Raw genomic sequence first — 16302 nt, 5'->3', positions numbered from 1 at the left:
CTAGGAATTTGACAATGTTGAACCGTCACTAATGACTTTGTTTGATCTCCTTGAACCTAGATCTTGGGATCTCTAGTCTTCTAGGTAGAGTTACCGCCACAGTGACTTCTCATCAGCCATAGTCCCATTCTCCTCGATGATTTCTCAATTACCTCTCTAGTTAGACCTTTTGTAAGTGGATCCGATACATTATCGCTTGACTTTGTGTAGTCAGTTCTGATAATTCCCCTAGAGAGTAGTTGTCTAACGGTTTTATGTCCTCGTTGTATATGACGAGATTTTCCGTTATACATAATGCTCATAGCCCTTCCTATTGCCGCTTGACTGTCGCAATATATGCATATAGGTACCAAAGATTTGGTCCAGGATGGAATATCTTCCAAGAAATTTTGGAGCTTCTTCATCAGCCTTGTCTAAAGCTATAAACTCAGACTCTATTGTAGAGTGGGCGATGCATGTCTGTTTGGACGACTTCCAAGGCACTGCTCCTCCACTCCACTAGTGAATTTTGTTTCTGTTGATACGGTGATTCAATTTGCATCACTATATCCCTCAATAACTGCGGGATAATTATTGTAATGCAATACATAGTCTTGGGTATATTTCAAATACCCCAAAACTTATTTCATTGCCATCCAATGAGATTGACCTGGATTACTCGTGTATCGACTCAATTTACTTATATCACAAGCTATATCTGGTCGTGTACAATTCATGATATACATCAAACATCCCAATACACGAGCATAATCTAATTGTGATATGCTTTGACCTTTGTTCTTTGCAAGTGCAAGATTCACGTCAATTGCGGGCTTTGCAACTTTAAAATCTAAGTACTGTTTTAATGTAATGAGATTGCGACAATGTCAAAACTTGAGGAGTCTTATGGATCTTAATACCCAAGATTAAATCGTCAACTCCCAAGTCTTTCATATCAACTTGCTAGTTAGCATACGCTTAGTCGCATTTATGCTGGCAATGTCATTACTCATTATTATTATATCATCCACATATAGACAAACAATGACTATGTGATTTGGAACATTTTTAATGTACACATATTTATCACATTTATTTATCTTAAAATCATTTGACATTATTTGGTCAAATTTTGCACGCCATTGTTAAAGTGCTTGTTTTAGTCCGTAAATTGACTTAACAAGTCTATATACCTTCTTTTCTTTGCCTGGAATCACAAACCCTTCAGATTTTTCCATTTAAATTTCTTCCTCCAAGTCTCTATTTAATAAGGCCGTCTTAAAGTCCATTTGATGGATTTCAAGACCATACACCTCAACTAATGCTACTAATGTCCGTATGAACGTAATTCTTATAACCGATGAGTATGTGTTAAAATAGTCAAGGCCTTCTTGTTGTCTATACCCTTTGACAACAAATCTTGCCTTATACTTGTCAATAGTGCCATCATCTTTTATTTTTCTTTTAAAAATCTATTTAGAACCTAACGGTTTGTTACCGGGAGGATGATCAACCAATTCTCAAGTATGATTATTCAGTATGGATTCTATTTTACTTTTGATCGCTTATTTCCGAATGATTCAGAAGAAGACGTAACTTCTTTAAATGTTTGAGGCTCATTTTCCAATAAGAAAGTCACAAAATCGGTCCAAATGAAGTAGATTTTCTTTGTCGTTTACTACGTCTTGGATCCTCCTCATTAAATATACTTTCTTTTGTTCCTTCCCGAGATCGTATGGATCCTTCACCAATCGACTTACATTCCTTTATATATATATATATATATATATATAGATCTGAGTTTGATCTATCAATACCACATAAAAGCAAGTTAAAAACAAGAATAATAATCCTTACTTCCCCCCATGAGAGGTAGCTAAGAAAAACAAGAAGTCCTCTCAGAACTTCCTCCGGCACAAGGATTTTCAACAAGTTATACAAATGCTTCAGTAGTAGCTAATCCTTTCAAATTAAAAAATAAAAATGAAGCTATTACAGGCAAAGATATTAAAAGTATTTTTAAACAAAATAATTATACAAACAAATATTTACAATCTGTTGGTGAATATTTAGTTACAAAACCAACTTCAGCATCTACTAGTTCTAAGCCAGCAGATACCTCCACTTCTTCGATCCCTTTGTTTAAACCTTATGAGATCCCTAGAACTTTCGCTACGGAACTTCGAATCCACCAAGCTAAAGACTATCCTCAGTTCTCTGACCTTCAGCGTAGGATCCCAGAAATTGAGAAAACCCTGATAGCTCAAGATACTCCAACTAAGGAGTCTTCTGTCCATGTTCTCCGAGAAACCGATTCTGACCAAGAAAACAATTCGCAGTTAGAGCAATTTTATGAAAATCCTTCCCTAGAAATTAACCCTACCAGAACAGGATCCTTCAACTAGCGTCAGCCCCAAAGACTTTACTATTCTAGAGCTACCCATCCTGATGTAGCCTTAGAAGAGAGACCCAATGTTATGCAAAACAACTATATTGCCAATAATATCTATGAATGGAACATAGATGGTTGTTCTAAATATAATATTCTGGCCAAATTACAACAAATGACTATGGTAGCCACTGCATACCGAACTTCTCATAACTGTTCTGACCAGCTTACTACCCATGTTTTAGTATTAGGTTTCACAGGTCAGCTTAAAGGATGGTGGGATACCCATCTTAGTGAAGAAGATAAGAACCAAATTCTCTTAAGTGTCCGAGTTGATTCAACGGGAGAACCAATTCTTAAGGATGGCCTTACCATACTTGGTCCATTCTCGTGATGGAGACAATGGTGAGTAAAAAGGATAACACGTTAATGCTTTTTAATGTTTTTTAAGATTGATACGGGGTATATCAAATAGTGTATCTACGGGGATAACACGTTTAAGAATCACCTATATGTAAGTGTGAAATGTTAGCCGCTTCAAGGAGAATCATGTAAGGCCAATTCTCTATGTACTTATGAAATCAGGCGGTGTTCATGCTGAAATGAATACAACAATGAGAATCAAAGACGGTTAAGGGTTGATTGTGTGACTTATGGTTGTCTAGATATACTGCAAAGCTCGATGGTTCAAAGATATTAAGTCTACCGATTGACCGAGTATATCCGACATATGTTCACTACGGAAAATTCAAAGGAAAACCTACTTATCCAGATCTGATTAATCCTTACTTTCGAATCACACAAGTTTTTGCGAGTTTTTTAAACATATTATCATTCCTCATTCATGTGGGGAATTGTTAGGTTTCATGATTGGGTGTGAATGGAAAATGGAAGAGGTGCCTTTTGAATTGCACCTTCTCATCTCACCCTTTCATTGTTTATAAATTTAAAGGCTTAGCCTCAATTTTCAAAAATGAAAAATCTGAAAACTTCTCCCCTCTTTTCTACATTGTTGCATTATTTTTCATATAAATAGAAGTGTCAAGTGTGATTTGCTCCGTTTGTTGAGTTCGTGAGTTCTGTGATTTGTAGTGCCACTATCATAGAATAGTTATTCCGTTCTATCCTGGGAGAAATTAATACATAACCTTGGTCAACAGTGAAGGAATTAAATTCCTTAAGAACACACAAGCAACTTGTGGGCTTAAAATTATTTTATGTTTTGTTTATTAAATTAACGTTTTTCCTTCTCTGGTTGATTTTGAACACATATTACTAACAGTATATAGCCAAACCTGACATTATTATTTTAAGATGCGAACTGAAAGAGAGCTCATTGGAATTACTTGAAAGAATAAATGAAATGGTTAAATACTACTTCATTGTTGTATATCTTACGGAAAAAACTTGATCACGAAACCTAGGTAATTTTTTAAAGTTTGAGGCGTGTCAAAGATATTGTCCCTAAGGATATATCACTCAAATAATAATGAATAAAACTAAGAATATCCCCCAGGATTCAACAAGATTTTCCCGTTATTAAACTAGAAACAGAACTAGTAGAAAATGTAAGAAAGAAACCTAGCATATAGGAGGAAGAAGATGATTCAGAGAGTTGTATCAAAAAATGTGTCTTTAACTCTCAAAGAGCATGTCTATATAGGTGTTGCTCTAACGGCCAGTTAACGGCTAGTTTGACTCCATTAAATATAAAATAATTTGCTAAAGCAAATGTAAATAATATTTCATAAAGAAAAAAAGTTACTAAGATGGGCAATACCTCTTGAGATACCACTAATTTTTCCAACATCATGACTTTTAAAAGAATAAAAACACGAAGTCATGATATGGCATAACTCTATGATCATGATCTAATCCACGTACACTAAAAATTTATAACATGAAGAAGCATATCTAAACTGACCTTTGTCTGTATTAATTATCATATCCTGTGACCAACCAATAAAAAAATTGAATTCATCTTTAACGTGTTCAAAATGTGATTATGCTAAATTGGAATATGGCTACAGCCTACATGCAAAGCACCTATTAACTAACAATAGACAGGACGAAATGATCTGTTACAATTGGAATAAAAAAAATCTACCAAAATCTCATATGTTTTATTTATTGATCTCGTGCACTATTGACTGTGCACTCTCATTTAGGTGATTATATAACTAAAAAAACAATTATAACGGACCATAAAATTGATCTTCCTAATTATGGAGGACAAATGGCTAACTACAAAAAATTAATATATAACTAGTTTTGTCAATGAAGGTGGTTGTGTATCTTTCTATTTTTTTTCCTTGTGCCTTATCTTCAGTTGAAATTTTATGATATTTAAAAAGACAACACATAACCACATTAATATAATTAATTCATGAATATCATGGGCATGAGGAGTTTAGGCACTTTAGATAAGTACGTAACAGGATAATTTATTTATATGTAATTATATCTGGAATAATTGAACTAATTCGTAATTAAAAACTAAAGACCTCTCTCATATGTTAAAATTTATTCTGCGCAAGCAACTTTAATTTAAGGCCACAGTTCAGAATTTGCATAAATTGCTATCTAGTAAACATATTGTGGCTCATTTACTTACTTGAGCTATTAATGCAAGTATTTATTTCTTTTTTTAATTTTAACTTATTGTGGCTCATTTACTTACCATAAGTTCTTTTAGCTTTAAAAAAAATACTACATTATCCATCGAAGAAGAATTATCAATTAATATTACTATCGAAGGACTGTATGGGTCAAAATTACATCAGAGAAATTCGGCACGCCAAGACATAAGGCCGAGGTCGGGCAGGCCGAGGTCAGACAGTCATCAACAAGGCCGAGGTCGGACAATCATCAACAAGGCCGAGGTCGGGCAGGCCAAGGTCGGACAGTCATCAATAAGGTCGAGGTCGGGCAGTGATGAAACAACTAGTTTGCTTTGGAATCCTCAAAAGAAATATTCTACCGAATATTCCCTCTAATTGTACCTTTTCTTTTAGGGTTTTTCTAGGAAGACCCCTTATAAATAGGAAGAGAAGACTTCTCAAAAGGGGGCTCTCCCTCTCCCTCTCTCTAGAAAATATGTAAACACACCTCTCTAAAGAGAGGGGAGGATCTGTGATCCCATACCTTCATCAGATCCAAAAAGGGTCTTAAGGTTCTTGTATTTGTCTATCATTCATCTTTATCAAATGAAAGAAGATCCGTCTCACTCAAGATTGGGTAAATCTTTTCCTTTATTTACATTTTATTGCCACTTAACATTACTTAATGCACCTTTCTTTATGCTATTAAATCTAGTCATAATCACTGAAACATTTATACTCGGCTATGTTTTTCTATTCATATTATTCATCTCGGATCTAGAGTTAATTATCCTTAACTAGGATTTACCCTCATCATCTTTTTTGATTGATTTGTTCAAAAAGGTTCCAATATCTTTTGGGTCAAACCATTTGGCGCCGTCTGTGAGAATTTTCTAGTTAAAATTTTAGTTTATTCTAGATCTAAAATTCAATTCTAGCATAGTGAATCTCTACGATGCAGACCCAAAAGTCCTTAAAGCATTTGCTAATACCAACATTTGAGCATATTGATGAAACAAAACTTTACATCAATGTGTGATTAAGTGGACGTTATGACGTTCTGGGCAAAACTTGTTCGCGGCTCCGTTTCCATAATCTATTTGCTTTGTTTCATGGTACAAGCCCAACCCTTAGAAATAGGACCAAAAGAAACAATTAAACAGAAAGAAGTAGGTGAAAACTTTCCAGCACCAGCCACGTGAAAGCATAATGAGCTAAACATGGTACAGAGTAATTAAATTGTAACACTAAGATAAACAACACCAGTGCTCCTAGCTTTGCCAATCTTTTCTCATTACCTTTTAGGATTTCCCATAAACAATTAATTGAAAATCATTTCAAGTATTTGAGCACCTTGTAAATCATGCATGTTTTGTCCGAAGCAGATGTCACTAGATTTTGTCCTATTTCAACCTAATTTTGGTATTGTTGATCCGGAGTCCAATCTCCACTACAATAACATGCTTTTCACCCAAGATTGGATTGGAAGGTCACAGACGCATACTGCATTTTCAACTTCATCATCATTAAAAAGACGACAATCACGAGGTGATGAATTTGGGAGCTGTTCGACTCTACTTCAGCGTCACCGCTTCCTTTTGGCCATTGATGCTGTTTTAGCTGAAATAGCAGTTAGCCGAATGATTGCTCCTTTCTTTCCATGTGAGGGGCATACTCGTATCGCTCAATGTAACATTCCTCCCCACTCGCCGACCGATCAAATCGAGGTAACGAATGATTTTATTTGGTTTAACTAACTATTTTTCTAAGTGGGATGGATACAAGAGCATTCTCCCAGATGCCCGAACAGGAAACGCCTCATATTCTCCAATGCAAGCAAAATTAAGCAAACTAGGACTCACCTAGGAAACACACAAAAGCAAACTGGGACTCACCCAGAAAACGCAGAAGCTAAGCGAAACTGGGACTCACCCAGGGAACACCCAATATTCTCCAATAAAAACAAAACCGAGTACGCCAGGACTCACCCCGACGTACGCACAAACAGTGCGCCTGTGAAATTTTCCAAAATCTGACAATGAAACGACGAGTTAACATTTCGACCAGCTCGAAATAACACCCCTACGACCAAGGGCCATCGCCAAAAGAGAAGAGTTCGACCTTGTTCGAACCACGACGGGTTAACATTTCGACCAGCTCGAAATAACACCCCTACGGCCAAGGTCCATCGCCAAAAGAGAAGAGTTCGACCTCGTTCGAACCACGACGGATTAACATTTCGGCCAACTCAAAATAACACCCCGACGGCTAAGGGCCATCGCCAAAAAAGAAGAGTTCGACCTCGTACGAACCACGACGGGCTAACATTTCGACCAGCTCGAAATAACACCCCTACGGCCAAGGGCCATCGCCAAAATAGAAAAGTTCGACCTCGTTCGAACCACGACGGGCTAACATTTCGACCAGCTCGAAATAACACCCCGACGGCCAAAGGCCGTCGCCAAAAAGGAAGAGTTCAACCTCGTCCGAATCAACTTCGTCCTCGTCCGAATCAACTTCGGCCTCGTCCGAACCAACTTCGGCCTCGTTCGAATCAACTTTGGCCTCGTCCGAACCAACATTTGGCCTCGTCCGAATCAACTCCGGCCTCGTCAGAATTCACATTGCGACCTCGCCCGAATTCACATTTGGCGACCGCGCCCGAATACCCATTCGGCGACCTCGTCCGAATTTACATTCGACCTCCTCGCCCGTCTAGATCCAAGGACGCGAATGACCTCCTCCGATGCCGCCATCCTTGCCAAAGCCGCTATCCTGGCCTCGACGGCCTTTTCCAACTCTACCGTATTCTCGATCGACTCATCACTCGAATCATTTGCCCTGATCAAACTCTGCTAAAGTTCAGCCCGCTGGGATACCACTTTGACCTAAAGATCAGCACCCCCAGCCGCGATCCACACTAGTCGACCTCCCCATCCGAATTTCTCGAACTACGATTAATGAAGTCCGCTCACCGAGCTCGACCAAGAGACCACCTCGATAAGCGGAGGGACTAACTGTATGGGTTAAAATTAGATTAGAGAAATTCCGCACGCGAAGACATAAGGCCGAGGTCGGACAGTCATCAACAAGGCCGAGGTCGGACAGTCATCAACAAGGCCGAGGTCGGGCAGGCCAAGGTCGGACAGTCATCAATAAGGTCGAGGTCGGACAATGATGAAACAACTAGTTTGCTTTGGAATCCTCAACAGGAATATTCTACCGAATATTCCCTCTAATTGTACCTTTTCTTTTAGGGTTTTTCTAGGAAGACCCCTGATAAATAGGAAGAGAAGACTTCCCAAAAGGGGGGGCTCTCGGGCTCTCCCTCTCCCTCTCTCTAGAAAATATGTAAACACACCTCTCTAAAGAGGGGGGAGGATCTGTGATCCTATACCTTCATCAGATCCAAAAAGAGTCCAATGGTTCTTGTATTTCTCTATCATTCATCTTTATCAAATGAAAGAAGATCCGTCTCAATCAAGATTGGGTGAATCTTTTCCTTTATTTATATTTTATTGCCACTTAACGTTACTTAATGCACCTTTCTTTGTGCTATTAAATCTAGCCATAATCACTGCCAACATTTATACTCGGCTATGTTTTTCTATTCATATTATTCATCTCGGATCTAGAGTTAATTATCGTTAACTAGGATTTACCCTCGTCATCTTCTTTGATTGATTTGTTCAAAAAAGTTCCAATATCTTTTGGGTCAAACCAAGGACATTATCCATCACGTTGAAATCTGAAAAAACATCAAATCTGTCACAAAATTCACCGCGGTAAAAATATCATAATTGTAAATTTATAGAAATCAATCCTTTGAGTTGTTAATTCCATGTTTGGCCATTCTATGCCTGAATTTCCTTGATTAAGAATTTTGAAGAATTAATTAGATCCACTGTGTCAAAGATATCTATAGACTACACACACACAAAAAACACTTAAGTAAAGTCTAAAATAATACTGTAGTAAATATTCGCTTTACAATGGTAGTGTTTGAGTACTTACACACATCACGACTATTTCATCGGGTTAACTATGTCCACCAAAGTTTAGTAGATAAAAATAATTATCTTATTTTATTTTTTTTGTCTCCTCTAAAATTTAAACCCCGATATTCTATAATTTCATCGAACTTCATTAACGTTAAGTCACATCTTTAGGTGCAAAAATGGTTGTATAAATATGAAAACCCTAACTAGAATAATTCAAACCCCTCTAAAATCTAATGTGGCATATTCGTCAAGATCCTTCAAATTTTGATACATTCACCACCACGTCAGCATACAATCAAGGCTTTGACTTGTGGATTAATCCTTGGATAATGCTAAAAAAAACTATAATTTACATTATTAAAAATACAATAATATACTTGCACCTACCAATAAAATTAAATCACCATATTATTACCAAAAAGGACTATGGTGACCTGGTAAGTACTCTTGATCAAAGGTTCAGGTTCGAGCCTTGGGAATGAGGTCGCTTATGTTATATAGCCTATTTACAGGGCCAAGTGCACAGATAACCATTCTAAGGGATGCTATTTAGGAATTAGTCAGCTCTTATTTTGTCCTGAATTTTTAAACTAAAAATCTTAAATTCATGATAATTCATAACATTTTTGTCTTGAAAAATTGAACTGAGAAAACCGAAATTCAGACTGGCTAATTCCTAAATAGCAGCCTTTTAAAGTAGCTACCTGGTGTGGTTTCTACTTACCCTAATGTGAGACTTTCTTGTGCGGGTGGACCCAATGCAGATATCGAACACGGAATGAGAAATAAAAAAGGAAAGTAAATCACCATATTGTTTTATGCGGCGACTGGACTGCGCCTATTCCTTTAATTAAATATTTTTTGCATGATCTACACCTATATAAATATCTGTCTTTCTTTCTATACATAAGACTCATAAATATACACATAAAATTTGGTTGTGATCACGTCCTTATTCATAGTCTTATATTTCAAGTTTTGGAAAGATTTAAAGCTACAAAAATCATATATATTCATTAAGATCTAGTAGATAAGTAAATCTTTGTGGATTCTTTTTCTTCTCTATAATTAATTTCTTGGATTTGAAGTATAGAGATGGCTCCAGATCTATCTATGATTCTTCCTAGGGTTCTTATCGTCTCCAGACGAACTGTTCGTAAGAACAAGTTTGTTGATTTTGTTGGTAAGTCTCTCTTTCTTTTTTTCTCTCTTTTTTTTTTTTTTTTGCTATAAAAGATCTCCGAGAATTGTTTTCTGAATCCGAAAGACAGTAGTTGAGTTCTTTCAATGGCAAAAAAGTATAACATACTTGAATCTAATTGGTGGAGGAACTGGATCGAAGAAAAAAAAAGAGTGATTTTAGTTGTAAGATATCTAATGAAACCGTCCCTGGAATTGAGATGTTCAATCATATAATTAATTAAGAGGAGAAAATTGTAACTTCTTTGAAAATTTGTCATCTCCATGACTACTTACTTCTTGTGGTGATTCGATATTTTTAATTGAAAAACTTCAATATAATTTTATTTGCCTAAAATTCTGTGTAATATGCTTCAGATAATTTCTGATCACATGATCTTTGTTGTTGTTGAGAATTGATTTATTTGAAGGAGAGCCTTGGAGCAACGGTTAAGTTGTTTCCGTGTGATTTATAGGATACGGGTTTGAGCTGTAGAATCAGTCATTGATGGATAGGCTACCTACATTACACCCCGTTGTGGTGCGGGTAGGCCTTTCCCGGACCTTATGTCAAAGTGGGATACTTTGTGCATTGGGCGGACCTTTTTTATAGATAAACTCAATATTCTTTGCAAGATTAAGGTGAAATTTAGTATTCTAGCATATAGGATAGTAGATGTAAAAAAGAAAATGTCAAAATGTGTTTAAGAAGTAATTGAATTCTGTGTTTTCGATAACTTCTAGACTATTGAAATGTGTGATCAACTCATATAAATATTAAAATACCTAGAAATTATATAATTTTATTTACTTAGTTTTTCAGTAGACGTGTAGTCCTGATTCTTTTTCATGAACCAAATACGTGAATCTTCTTTTGATAATGGATGGTGCTGAGAATTGAACATGGGACGTTTGTTGAACTGTGTGATCGACTTATGTAGCATCTTTAAGTTATTAGAAACGGCACATTCTTATTTACTTAATTATATCTTCAATATCGGCAGGTGAATATCATTTAGATCTTATCGTGAGTTATGGAGCAGCGCCTGTTATAGTACCGCGAGTTAGTGGTGTACACATGCTATTAGAAAGCTTTCAACCAATTCATGGAGTTCTATTATGTGAAGGAGAAGACATTGATCCATCACTTTATGATGCTGAATTATCTGGATTTTCACAAGAAGAACTAGAAGAAATCAAGAAACTACATGTCAGTGACACGACAATTGATCGCGAAAAGGATTCAATTGAACTCGGACTAGCAAAACTTTGTCTTGAAAGAAATATACCTTATTTGGGAATTTGTAGAGGATCACAAGTTCTTAATGTTGCTTGTGGTGGTACACTTTATCAAGATATAGAGAAAGAATTATCCAAAAATTATGAAAAAGAAAAAGTTGTTCATATGAATTATGAAAATTATGATGGACATAGACATGTAGTGAAAATAGTGGAAAATACACCATTGGAGAAATGGTTTAAAGATTCATTAGAAGATGAGAAAATGGAGATTTGGGTAAATAGTTATCATCATCAAGGAGTTAAGAAATTAGCACAAAGATTTGTGCCAATGGCTTTTGCTAATGATGGATTAGTTGAAGGGTTTTATGATCCAGATGCTTATAATCCTGAAGAAGGAAAGTTTATTATGGGATTACAGTTTCATCCTGAACGTATGAGAGGTCAAGATTCTGGTGATTTTGATTATCCAGGATGTGCTATGGCTTACCAGGTAATTAATTCAACTCCAACTGCTAATGTCATATTAAGTGTAAAAAAATAGATTTTCTAAAGTTTGATGTATATTGGCTACTTTTGTATGTTTGTCGTTTAAGACGAGCCTTCGAGCAAACGGTAAAGTTGTCTATGTATGACCTAAAGGTCACGAGTTCAAGTGGTGGAAGCAGCCACTAATGCTTGCATTAGGGTAGGCTGTATACATCACACTCCTTGGGTCCACAAAATTGTGAGACAAAAAAGAGGCCGCACACAACTAGTGTCAGTTGTATGAGGCACAAAATTAAAGTTTTCTCCTTGGGGTGCAGCCCTTTCCCGGACCCTTCATGAATGCGGGATGCCTTGTGTATGGGTTGCCCTTTTTGTGTATATATGTCCTTTTGAATAAGTATAGAGGTCTCGTGTATGATTCTGTAAATGAAGAAACTCCTGATAGGAAATGTTTTAGCCTTTAATGAATCTGACACGGTGCGAATTTAAATTAGTCAGACTAGTAGATACAAGATATACCAAATGGTCATTAAATAAAACAAGTAGGAGTATTAAGAGTAGATAGAATTATATGGGCCAGTTGTCTATGTCCTTTTGCAAGAATACAGCTATTATGTCAACCAGACTTAAACCAACTCATGTGATTGATATAACTCATAAAGTGTTAGAGAAATTAATGAAAAGATAGTATAGAAAGTAGTAAGCTTTGAAACGTGAAAAGGCGCTGAGCTTAAAACAATATTGTGTGTGAATTATTTAGAGAAATACAGACAAGAGTTTTTAGGCTACATACAACAAAATCGAATGCATAGTTCAAATCAACATAACCATAAAAATTTATGGAAGTGAAACTATGTCAATTCTGGACAGACATCTTTTTAATTATTTGGTGTTTGGAACCAAATAATTAGGCAGGATATGACGCTTTCACCTTAGGACATGATACTTGATAGGAAAGTGCGGAGGTCGAGGATTAGGGTAGAAGATTAGAAGGTGACGGAAAGTTTGTCCTTTTCTTACCGGTAGTTTTAATAACACTCATGTTCCTGCATCTTCTTAATTAATTCTTTATTACGTCATGTGATCTAGTTTGCTTCTGTTACTGTATTTTCTGTTGTTATTATTTAGTACTACTTATTCTTCCCCCTCTCCCACCCCCTCCCCACTCCACCCCTCCCCGCCCGTGCCGAGGGTCTATTGGAAACAACATTTCTACCTTCACTAAGTAGGGGTAAGGTCTGTGTAAACACTACCTTCCCCAGACACCCACTTATGGAAATATACTGGGTTTGTTGGTGTTTGGAACCCATTGAAGGGGAGTCTTGGAGCAATAGTATAGTTGTCTCCGTGTGACCTATAGGTCACGGATTCGAGTAATGGAATCAGCCACTGGTGCTTGCATTAAGGTAGGCAGCCTACATCATATCCTCTTAGGGTGCGGCCCTTCCCCATACCGTGCATAAGCGCGGGATGCTTCGTGCACCGTGCTGCCTTTTGGTGTTCGGAACCTACTGGCCCGACCGAGTCGGTTTTCGCACTCTAAAATGTCTGCTATGGAGGATTTTAGCGCTCCTACCAAAGAGAACTCGGTTTTCAAGACTCAGAACCCGAAACTCCTGATTAAAAGAACCTTTATTTTACCACATCCTAACATAATTTGACGTCTTAAATGAATTTGATTGATGTGTAGGAATTTGTCAAAGCAGTAATAGCATATGAGAAGAAGCTTAATGGTTCTGGAAATGTGCCAAAAGGTGTAAAGTTTAATCATGAATTGGAAAGCAAGAGAAAGAGCATTGTTCGAAGTTTTTCAATAGCAAAGAACATGTATAGCACTGGACGTGGTAGAATTTCAGAAAAAGAGTCTGAGCTTGAACCAGGAGCTGAATTTCTTGAGGTAAATACAATTTACTATTTCTGTATAAACCATTCTTGAACTGATTAAGTAAATCTTAAATAGATTATTAATATGTTTATCATATATGACAAGAGTAACACACACACAAGTTTAGCTATTTTTTATTATAAGTATATTTTGACTTGTTGTAACACGTAACCTGTATTATTTTTCATATTACAAATTCCACTTTTTTTATGGTGATTACATGAGTTATCTTTTAGGTAACCCGATAGTATAAAAAATTATAATTTCAATCTGTAAAAGTTACACTTATATTACGAAATCAAAGACGATATAGTGAACGTAAAAAATATAATAAAATCATACTTATTATCGAAAATCTAAACTCACTGACTCTAAATTTTGAGCGGTTATTAACATGTTTGTCATAAATGACAAGAATGACACACACACAAAAGTTGAATGATTTTTTTTATTATCAGTACATTTTAACTTGTGTAACATTACCTGTATTATTTTTCATATTACAAATCCCACTCCTTTATGTTGATTACCTGAGTTATCTTTTAGGTAATTCGATAGTGTAAAAACATTATAATCTCAATTTGTAGAAGTTACACTTATTTTACGAAATCAAAGACGATATAGTGAATGTACACACATAATAAAATCATACTACTTATTATGAAAAATCTGAACCCACTGACTCTAAATTCTGAGCGATTTTGCGCATGGCATGTAGGCAAACACAGCACTGAGTCTACAACAAGAGAATAGGTTGAAGCAAATGGGAGCAACAGTGAGGAATGCATCAGCATATATGAATAGATTGAAAATGAATGAAGAAAGGGAGAAAATGGCTAGAGCTATTCTTGGCAAAATGTCAATTGAGCAACTTTCTGATATGGTTGGTTTTTACCATAAAATGGGACAGCTTTGTTCTGAGGCTTTAGACAAGAAGCTCAAGGAGAAGGAAGCTTGATAAATTTTCTCATCTACAATATAAATATGCCTTCCTTTTTTTTCTTTTTTTTTTTGCTGCAATATTTTCTCCATGTTTTGATTTTATGATGTGAAATCTAGTTTTGTTTTTAAGTGTATAATTGAAAGGGTTGTTAAAGAGTTTAATTGTTTGAAAAATGAAGAGGCTTTGAACAATTTGTGACTGAAGTTTGAACACTAGACGGAATTCTTTCACAATGCTCTACTTCCTTAGGGGTCGTTAGCTTGGAAACAAGTTATCCCATGATTAATTATCTCGGAAATAGCTATCATGTGATTAGTTATCACACCCTTCTAAAGAGATAAAAAAAATACTAAAATACCGAGTGTAGTTGATTTTATTCCAACCAAACATAAAATAAACTCAGCTAAAATTTAATCTTGAGATTAATTATCCTGTATCCCTCATATCAAACGAGCCCTTAGGGTGATGAGAAGAATGGCCATGAGAAGATGACAAGAGGCGGACCCAGGATTCAGTGATCGCGGGGGCATCGTGACATTCAATTTAAATTTATCACTGCTCAAAGAGATTTATACGGGGCCTAGGCTAATATTTGACTATTTCTTAAAAGAGAAATCTCACTTTATACCTATTAATTCTAAACTATTTACCCTTTAATGCCCAGACCCAAACTATTTACTACTCCTACCCATGGAGCTTAAACTATTTACCCGGTGACTCTACCTACGATTATCGTGCTGGGAAGGTAGACATAGGAAAGACTACAGCAAGCACGCATGCACTAAGCACGCCTACTGTATCTTTTTAGTGTTTTAGTCGATGTGAACTTCGAAAAATCCCTTTTTATCTAAACAAATCTTATTTAGGCCATCTACAACCTTGCCCCCATTTTTTGTCCCAAAATGGGGATTTCCCCATTTTGGGGACAACTTACTCCAACCATTCCCCCATTTTTTTCCCCAAACTTTTTTATATTCTTCTCTCTCTTCTATATTATATTATTATCTTTCATTTCAATTTTATTTTTTAATTTCCATTAAACAAATTCCATCTTTTATTTTTATTAATTTGTAATTTCCAAATTAACTTATAATAAAATTAACTTATAATTTTACATAAAAATAATAAATGCACGAAAATCAATTTATCAAAATTATACACCAAAGTTAAGATATAATATTAATACTATAAAGACATTACATAAACATAATTAGGTATATATAAAGAGATAAATTAAAAGATTAAATAATAAAATAATAATAAAAAATTGATGAATAGTAATGGGGGAGATGAATAGTGTATCCCCATATTTGAGGGAACACTATTCATCCCCCATTTTGGGGACAAAAATGGGGGAGGGTTGGAGCAAATTTCCCCCAAAAATTTTCCCCATTATGGGGGATGGGGGCAAGGTTGGAAATGCCCTTACCCAGTTACAATGAAATAGAAGTGGAAGAAACCTGGTAAGCAGAACAATACGAAATATGAATTGGGGAAGGAAGTCAGCACGAGAGGGTTGGTGCTTGGAGGTGTAAATGGAGTTCCATTCTTCCTCTATTTTCTTCTTCTTCTCTAAACCCATTAGTTTTCTAGAGTTA

General features: G+C 36.0%; 1 protein-coding gene across 1 annotated transcript; it reads left to right on the top strand.

Annotated features, from left to right (window-relative positions):
- Positions 1-9891: 9891 nt before the first annotated feature.
- Positions 9892-14903, top strand: LOC109213991 (protein NtpR-like). The gene is made up of 4 exons (XM_019377843.1): positions 9892-10152; positions 11153-11880; positions 13567-13773; positions 14480-14903. Exons 1-4 carry the CDS (start codon positions 10065-10067, stop codon positions 14717-14719), a joined length of 1263 nt encoding a protein of 420 aa, XP_019233388.1. The 5' UTR covers positions 9892-10064; the 3' UTR covers positions 14720-14903.
- Positions 14904-16302: the final 1399 nt, after the last annotated feature.

The sequence above is a fragment of the Nicotiana attenuata genome, unplaced genomic scaffold (assembly GCF_001879085.1).
Source record: "Nicotiana attenuata strain UT unplaced genomic scaffold, NIATTr2, whole genome shotgun sequence".
Lineage (NCBI taxonomy): Eukaryota > Viridiplantae > Streptophyta > Magnoliopsida > Solanales > Solanaceae > Nicotiana > Nicotiana attenuata.
Note: the sequence above shows the minus strand (reverse complement) of the source record. Positions and strands in the feature narration are given on the sequence as shown.

What these genes read in the sequence shown, in the direction of transcription:
- LOC109213991 (XM_019377843.1), top strand. Translation starts at nt 10,065, where the DNA reads ATGGCTCCAGATCTATCTATGATTCTTCCTAGGGTTCTTATCGTCTCC. An exon ending in CAAGTTTGTTGATTTTGTTG is followed by an intron (nt 10,153 to 11,152) that starts GTAAGTCTCTCT and finishes CAATATCGGCAG; the next exon opens with GTGAATATCATTTAGATCTT. An exon ending in CAGGAGCTGAATTTCTTGAG is followed by an intron (nt 13,774 to 14,479) that starts GTAAATACAATT and finishes CATGGCATGTAG; the next exon opens with GCAAACACAGCACTGAGTCT.